At 39.1% G+C, this 9043-nt stretch overlaps 2 protein-coding genes across 2 annotated transcripts in view; one reads left to right on the top strand and one right to left on the bottom strand.

Moving 5' to 3' along the window:
- Nucleotides 1-9043, top strand: part of LOC127642770 (uncharacterized) — a 371536-nt gene that overhangs the window by 140487 nt on the left and 222006 nt on the right. The window lies entirely within an intron of this gene.
- piezo1 (piezo-type mechanosensitive ion channel component 1) overlaps nucleotides 25-9043 on the bottom strand; it is a 119129-nt gene continuing 110110 nt past the window's right edge. Inside the window, exons 42-51 of the mRNA XM_052123436.1 lie at nucleotides 6856-7070; nucleotides 6606-6764; nucleotides 6342-6489; nucleotides 5449-5637; nucleotides 5250-5342; nucleotides 3976-4145; nucleotides 3650-3772; nucleotides 2291-2370; nucleotides 534-717; nucleotides 25-288 (exon numbers count right to left, since the gene is read on the bottom strand). Of these exons, the coding sequence (XP_051979396.1) occupies nucleotides 33-288; nucleotides 534-717; nucleotides 2291-2370; nucleotides 3650-3772; nucleotides 3976-4145; nucleotides 5250-5342; nucleotides 5449-5637; nucleotides 6342-6489; nucleotides 6606-6764; nucleotides 6856-7070 (1617 nt within the window). The 3' untranslated portion in view covers nucleotides 25-32. The remainder of the gene's footprint in view (nucleotides 289-533; nucleotides 718-2290; nucleotides 2371-3649; nucleotides 3773-3975; nucleotides 4146-5249; nucleotides 5343-5448; nucleotides 5638-6341; nucleotides 6490-6605; nucleotides 6765-6855; nucleotides 7071-9043) is intronic.

Genomic DNA, 9043 nt, shown 5'->3' with positions numbered 1-9043 from the left:
GTTGAGTAACATGTAGCATGTAAAACATGGTTTCAGTCTTGATTCTTCTCCCTCGTCCACTTGATCATGGTTTCTGGAGAGCGGTAGAGGAAGATGAGTTTGGAGTAGAGCTCTTCCTCCAGCTCCAGCTCTCCGGTTTCTCGCACCAGGAAGATGTCCATGCAGAGTTTGAGGATGCGGTCCACACATGGAAGCTCTTCAAACATGATGGAGTGAGAGATCTCGCTGAAGAAGCCTCGCACAAACTTGCCAATGACGAGCACCACTGACACGTACAGTCCCATGATCCTACGAGAGGGGAAGAGCCTTGTTAATGGTTAAAACCGAAGGACACTTAAAGGAATGTTACAGGATCAATACAAATATAGATCTATTAACAACATCTGAGACATGCCATTAATGCTATCTTTAGTTGTAAATAACCTAGAATATTCCTTTAAACATGTTTAAACACATTTAATTTAGGAACCTTGTATTTACAGTGAATTTGAACTTTAGGAATATATCAACTGAAAGGACTGGAAGCCGTTTACCCGTATCCTGCTAGGAATCCCAGACTTGGAGGGCTGACTTTGTCATTGAAGATGATCATGGGTAACACGTCACATTTCCTGCACTTTGCGATACTTATGTCCCACCATTCCTGAGCTCCAGTCTCATTCAGAGATCCGAGTCTCATGAGCGACAGAGTGACATCCTGATACCCCTCCTCACCACCTGCCCCAAAACAACAATTATTATCCTTGTCCTTCATTAAGTGCTCGACAGAAATCAATCTCACATTTAAAACATGTCTAACGGGGTAGAATATGCACACAAAAGAAATGGTTTGACAAAATAATTTTTTTTTAAAGAAAAATGGGGTGTTTCCTCCCCCGTTATACCACATTAAAATAAATATGGGGATACCTTGACATTTGTAAAAACAAAATAAATATATATATATATATATATATACACACACACACACAAAACAGTTATTTCTGGTTCTCGAATCTGATTGGACGAGAGACTTTCCGACACCATCAGCACTCGGACGCTTCACTGTGTGTGTGTATCACTGTTTTCGTTCTAAACTAAAGTGTAAGAGCAGTGCAGATGTCTTAAGAGCTACTGTTTGTCTTTTTAAAAAAAAAAAAAAAAATTACATATGTTAGCCAGCAGGTGGTGGCAAAAGTTCATTTTTGTGTGTAATATGAGCCAGTTAGGTGATGTGAAGTGAATCCGTGTCAGCCATTTACATAAAACAGCATCTTCGTGATCACTTACTACACTTACTTTACGACTAAACTAGGAAATAGCTTTAAACGGCTTTAAATGAACAACTTCAGCATTAAGGCTCATCACAGCATTAGTTACACAATGGGAGCGGTTTAAAATGGCGGAGGACATTGCGGTTTCTATAGTGATCGACTCTTGCGAAACAGGGAGAAAAACCCCCACTTCGATGATATTTTACCACTGAGAAAGCTGATCTTCAGAAAGCTGACAGCATCTCTGCTTGGGTGTGGCAACAGGTGATCACACTCGCTTCATCTTTCTCGCTCTCACACACACACACTCGCTCACATCCATCCTCGTTTATCCAATAACTTGTTAGAAACAGCACAAGCTTTGATACTATTTCTGAAGTGACATTTTTTAATTTCTAACGAAGGTTTGGACGCATCATTTGTTTTGTACAGCAACAGCAGATTCTGATTTGTTGCGTAATAAAGAAGTGCCCTGCACAAATGTGTTTTTATGACCGTACTCAGTTTTTCCAAAATTTTTAAAATGTACTTGATCATTGAACTGTTGTACATAAGCAATATCACACTCACAATCGTGCTATATGGCCCTAAATCAGCACTGCTGGGATTACCTACAGCACTCGACCTGCGGCCAAATCACAGCAGTGCTGATGTAGGGCCATATCGCACTCTTGCTCGTGCTTAAATATATATATTATTTTGCTTTTTTAACATTTCCATAATTGTTGTCGTGTACTGGTGGAAAGAGCTCACAGGTCTTTGTAAGCTTTGTCTGAAATCCAGTATTCAGTTGAATTCAACCATCCATGTTTTCTGATTAACAATCATTTTCTTTCCCTGATATGGTGTCAAAAACTGGTCAACTTGTGTTAAAAAAAAAAAAAAAAAACATTTTCAACAAATCATGCGGTTAAATAGGCACTGCATACAAAAAAATAACAAATTATAATTTTTTTGTAGTTGTCATTTATACCTCTGAGATACCAAATGCCAAAAAAGCATAAACTCTTTACAGAAGATATTAAGCTCCTTTTTACCATCATACAGCTGGTGGACTGGCTTTGCTTCAGCACCGCTGGGTGCTCGAATGTAGTTCGGAAACATCTGCGGCACAAGTCTATAAAAAAGAGTTACAGAGATGATTAAACATGACTAATTCTGTTTAAAAACGGACAAAGTGTAATGAGTTTGGCTATTCTAGTAATTCCACCGACTTTAAAAAAACAACAACATTAATGCTGTTTATATTAACTTCTACGCATTTAGCAGATGTTTTTGTCCAATGAGACTTACAGTGCATTCAAGGTATTAGTTTTGTTTTTTTTAATAATTTTTTATCCATTTTTATCAGCTGTGCAATGTTAGGTGTAATTCGATTTCAAAGCTTTATTTGTTTGTTTGTTTTTTTGTTTACTGCAATCTAATTACTTTTTTTAGTCAATTTGTGTAATGAATTTAATTTTAAATACTTGTAATCAGATTAACGTTACTGACTTTCAATTCATTTCAAATTAAGATGCACAAAAATAAAATAAAAAAACTGTGAAAAAGTATTTGCCCCTATCCTAATTTTTATTTTATTTTTTTTACTGTATATCTCTAAATCATTAAAAAATTCAAAAGAGCGGGCTCATAAGAGACATGTGTTCGGGAATCAAAATGCACTGGAAGTGCTGTGTGTTTTATACTCTTGAGGAGGGCCACTGAAGACACGGTCCGTTCCATCCGCATCAGCGGAAAACTGCATGAAAGGGAACCATTAACGGAACCGAAAGTCATGAAGACCACGTGATTCCGTGATTTTTTTAAAGAATGGAACCGGTTGAATGGAGTCCGTTGAGGTGGTTTGGGCATTTGGTAAGGATGCCCCCTGGCCGCCTCCCTAGGAGGTGTTTCAGGCACGTCCAGCTGGGAGGAGGCCTTGGGGAAGACCCAGGATTAGGTGGAGAGATTACATCTCCACACTGGCCTGGGAACGCCTCGGGGTCCCCAAGTCAGAGCTGGTTAATGTGGCTCGGGATAGGGAAGTTTAGGGCCCCCTGCTGGAGCTGCTGCCCCCGCGACCCGACTTCGGATAAGCGGGTGAAAATGGATGGATGGATGGAACCGGTTCACGGTACCCATCCCTAATGCTATGGATTGTAATGACATGCATCCTATAGAATTCTCAATTTGCTTCAACAGTATGGGGAAAGCACTTTTCTGCTATACGTACAAATCTAGTGGAAAGACTGGAAGTGGAAGCTGTTGTTGCCGCAAAGGGAGGATCCAACCCGCTATTATTGCCAGTGGTTTCTAAAACTAAGTGCATAACAAGCACATATGGGTGTGGTCTTTGGGTGTCCACATATTTTGGCCATATGGTATATAAGCTGCAAAAGTTTGTCAAGACTTACACAGGATCCATGCGACTGCCCACCAGCAGTGAGGCCAGATCTGCTCGAACCGGGTTCCCTGCCGCCAAATTGATGGTGTGCTTGTCGAATGCATGTTCGACTGTCCCGCCCTTGCCCAGATCCCTTTCAAACACGCACACAAACCTCATTTACTATTGCAGAACAAGGTTGATTAATGCATGAATTAATACATTAATTAAAACAATTTTCAAAATGTTCAAAGAATACAAAAACAATTGAAACCATTTAACCTGAAATTAAAACAAAGATTGTGCAATAACCCAGTTCCAGAAGCAGGTGTGATGCAGAACCACACTCAGACTGACCTTTGAAAGTTCCAGTCCAGACGTAAGGTCATGTCACTGTGGCCGAGCAGTTCTTTGATTAGTTCCTGTCTGCTCGGAGGACTTATTCTCCACACTGACCCTGAGCTGCCCTCAATGTTGGCTGTGACGATGTCTTCAAAGCTGTACAAGGTAATAAACTGCATGGCCACCTGTGGACAAATCTCAGGTTTAAGGCAATCTGCCTTCGGCAGCAAGTGTATACTGTTATATCTCAATATAATGTACCCAATAATGATTTGGCCCAGTTTTAAAATGAACTGCACTCAAAGTAATGCTTTTCAAGGGTGCACACATACAGGACGCTTTATTGCGTTCCATCTTCGATATTTTTTAATGAGTTGGACATCTTTGGCCATTGTATGGCATTGGTCTTGCTGTTATTCTAGTGCTTCACGACAATTTTAAAAACTTAAATTTTTTTTGTGTTTGACTTTCATGATAGAACTGTGACATTTTTGGTTTTTACATTGTGGCATTTTATTTAGACGTTTCTTTTTTTTTTTTTTCTTTTTTACATTTATTAGTATTTTTCTATATTATTTTAAAGGCAGTTTGGTTTGGGTAAATTGGGGAGAGAGGGTTAAAAAAATGATATATTTGCAACTGATTTTACAAATAAATATAGAACACTATGCAGCACATAATATTAATGTCACTTTTAAATTTAGAGGAACCAATCAGAGCAATTTGGGGGGACAAGCATCTGGAGCATACTGAGAGATCAGAGCAGAAAGGTAGAATTTGTCAGCTCAATCAATAAAATTAATTGCATATCATTATTGGCGGAGAAAGGACTCCAAATATATAATTCAATATAAATAATATATAAAAATTCAAATAATTATAAATATAATATATAGGGCTAATATTAAATGAAATAATGAATATTTTCAGATTGAAATATATTGCATTATTGTGACAGACGAGTAAAACATTGAACATAGACAATACAAAAAGCAGCTTTAAAATTCAGCCTACAGTCCACATCAATCCCTTTTGCAATCGAGTTCATCAATCTGTCCTAGACACGTTCTTGCACTATTTCTTTTTATTTTTCCTCCCCAATTTGTAACGGCCATTTCCCAATGTGCTCTAAGTACTCGTGGTGGCGTAGTGACTCGCCTCCATCCGGGTAGCAGAGGATGAATCTCAGAAGTAGCGACACGCGGAAACCCAAGAATACTTCAGCCTCACGTCTTTATGTGTGACAGCAGTCATTAGTGAGTGTGAGATGAATGTTTGCATCCACTTACAGCATTCTTTCCAAACTGGCTGGTGAGATGATTGTAGTCGTTCTCAGTGAACGGCTGAATGGACTGCTGCTGTACGCTCATTGTAAATAAAGGCTGAGAAAATATATCATATAATCAAAGGATTAATGATAACGGTAATATTGTGATTGTTTTGCATATTATGACAACCTCAAGTGAATATATATACATATATATTTACCTCATAACCTCCAAGCTTCACTGTGACTGTGACATCAATTGGATGGTTAACCACGCCCACTACAGATTTAACCAATGAGATGAAGAGTAGAGGGAACCAGATGATGCAAATGAGGAAGACAATGATAAGGCCGCCCATCCCATATTTGACAATCTTCTTTTTCTTTTGTCCTTTTGGCTGGGGATATTTCTAAAAGGAACATTTCGGAAAAAGCCAATTAAGTTGGATGATGGTAGTGATGCTTTTTGTTCAAGATTTTAGGTTAAAACGGATGTTTATTTATGAGGGAAAGCGCACATCCGGTGTCCTGCAACTGGCCACCATTTCATCATGTTTTCATCTTAACATGCTCGTTTTAAATGGGCCTCCAGTGACAAATATATGTTTAAAGGTACACATATACCATGTACTCATAAATGCTGGAAGTTTAATCATTATAAAATAATTAGTAAATGGCCATTTAAGAAAGCTTTAGACATGGTAAAGCATTTCCACTTACCAAACTTATTTCTACCCATAATTAAGACTATTAATGAAGACAATTTTTACATGATGATTGGTAATTATTATAATCATATAATTCATTTATCAACATAGACATTGCTGATTATCTCAGGAGGTTACCAAAGTGCTTTACACAGTGTCCCATTCTCACACACACACACACACACACACACACACACACACACACCCCCCACATACACCAATACCAATGGCGGCAGAGCTGCCATGCAAGGCGCTAGCCTGCCATTGGGAGCAATTTGGGGTTCAGTGTCTTGCCCAAGGACACTTCGGCATGTGGAGTCAGGGCCGGGAACCCTACGATTAGCGGCCGACCCGCTCTACCACCTGAGCCACTGCCGCCCCATTTAAGATGCTAATAGGACTGCTACCTTCTCGGTCTCGCGGCTGCATTTGATGATGAAAATATTGGCGTAGATGTCCTCCACACACATCCAGTTGGACAGAGACAGTGTGGTATCGGTCCAAACCCAGTCCATCACTGCTCGAAGCTCCACCAAAAAGGGAACGAGGCGAAACCTGAGGGGAAAAACGAGCAAAGGTGTCCAAATAGTGCAATATTCAAAGCTAACGGGCTTCATCGCAACCAATTCTGAACTAAATCTTGAAAAAGGACATTAAGAGGTAGCGCACACCCTTGGAAGAGGAAGAGATTGAGGTGGTTGTATTTCTTGGTGAGGATGTTCCCGAGGATGCGTGTCGGGTAGCCGCAGCGGATCTGATATGCCGACAAGGTGAAGTAGATGCACTTGAAAAAATACCACAGCTGGGCCACTGAGTTATGATTGAACATCCTGTGAACATAAACGGTACGTATTCTCAAGTGCTTGATCTCAGTCGCAGAGATGGTCTGATGCACTACAGAGACCGATAGATATCCCTCACCTCTCAGTGACCGCAGGAAGAATGAAGAACATCCAGAGGTGGATTCCAAACACCAGTAACACCTGGAAGATGAGCTTTCCCAGGACGCTCTTCCGCAGGTAGAGCGCGCGATCGATGATCATAGTGCTGAACTGAATGAGAAGCATGACCAGAAACGCCTCGGGAACCTGATCTTCAGACAGAGACGAGGCGATATCTGCCGCGGCGGAGTGTTTCTGAGACAGAGGAAACATTTGATAATGACTTTGAAATTGTACATTTTAAATCACCAGTTAACAACAACATTATGAGACCAGAATTGTACATACATTCATCACATCCACAGAGATCATTAGACTACAGCAGTATGCATCATCGAGTTGAGAATGTTTTTAATACTACTTTTAATTTTTCAGTCAAACATGATATTTGCTATCACACACACACACACACACACACACACACACACACACACACACACACTACATATGGGACATTACCAGAAACATTAGATGATATTAATCATCAATGCTTGAAATGCCACCTGCAGAAATGTGCATTACATTTATTTCACTTTAATGGACTATGGTGGAAGAACACTTTATTTCCCAGAATGCTCTACTTAAAATTCAAATGCAGAATTACGATTATTATTATTTTTAAGTTATCGTAAAAAAAATCTAATCAAATAGGTTAAATGTGATGGACAACGTGGACACTTTTTACGACTAAACAATTCTACGGCACACCGCTATCCCACACAGGCTAACCATCATCAAGATTTTTCCTTTTCAAGAACTTGTCCATGTTTTCTGTCCCTCTTTCAAATTCAGCTATGCAAAAAAACAAAAAAACAAGTCACATACAGTGCTTGCGTTAGACTTTCTCAGGATCGTAAAAATTCCGTCATAATCTATTATTACCCGTCATTTTAATTGTCATATTTTAATGATAATAAGTCATTTAATAGCTTTTATTTTCATTCACATTTTCATTTTTAATCATGAACTTACAGGACTAGCATACAGCAGATTATACATTTATTTATATATGAAGAGAACAGATGAGTTGGCCACTAAAACACGACATATGAACAACGCAATATTACAAAATACAAATACGATTTAAATACGAACAAAACACGTTAAAAATGAACTGAACCGAGCTCAATAGACAACTCAAACCTTCCTCCTTTTCTGCATCAACTTAAACTGTGTGCTCGCCTGTGTGTAACCAAACGTATCACGGGAGACTGATGCAGAGACAATTGTCATTAGATTTTCTGTCTCAGACAGACGACGTCTCGTGGCAGTTTTAATTTGGTTCTGGAGGCAGCGTCAAGCGCCGCATCGCCCTCCACATGACAAGAGATGCAGAAAGGGGTGATTTTACAAGTTTGATACGTAAAAAAGCGGGAGGTGTGCACAATAAACATTGAAAACATGTATTTGGAAGAGAGAGAAAAAGCTTGCAGTTGCTTTGACAGCAGAAAGTAATAAAAGGACTTGTTTATGTTTAGGTCGAAGCGTTTTCTTGGAGAATTTAAATTAGCTCAATAAATGGGGTCTCTGATATTCATAAACAATAAGGTAATATTATGATGAGACATTCAATGTCTCCACAAATTTGGACAGTATTTAAATATTTCTTGTTGCTCAATATCTCAAAAACATTATTAGTGAAGCACTTTGGTGTGACGTCACTTACGAATTCTGAGTCATGTGAAAGTCCCTTTCTGGGAATTTCTCAGAAAGTTGAGGAGTTTGGATCCCTGAAATTATAATCATTTTTTCATGCATTTATTTATTTTGTGGAATTTGATCAATTCAACGGCACACCTGACAATCATTCGCGGCACACTAGTGGTTGGGAAACACTGGTTTAGATTATAGAGAAATGGGTCTAACGCCCGTTTCACACGTGTGTGCAGTGCGTATACGGTACAGGAGCAGCACGCGCTATAGTGCTTTCACATATGCTGCGTTTGCAGTGCGCTACTGATCCACAGTTTCTGTGTGCCACAAAATCAAAAATGTGTAAGTAATTTTGATTTTAAATCCAAACGTTAACTTTGACATTGTTTAAGACATTGAAACAGTATGAAAATGTATTTTAATCATTGTGATTCTTTGTTTTACATGTAGTTCGAGTTGTTGACAGAAGAAAATCTATCGCGCTATATCTGTTGCTAATAAGGAGAAGAATGAGG

Source organism: Xyrauchen texanus, chromosome 1 (genome assembly GCF_025860055.1).
Source record: "Xyrauchen texanus isolate HMW12.3.18 chromosome 1, RBS_HiC_50CHRs, whole genome shotgun sequence".
Lineage (NCBI taxonomy): Eukaryota > Metazoa > Chordata > Actinopteri > Cypriniformes > Catostomidae > Xyrauchen > Xyrauchen texanus.
The sequence above is the reverse complement of the archived record's forward strand: the minus strand, read 5'-3'. Positions and strand labels throughout refer to the sequence as shown.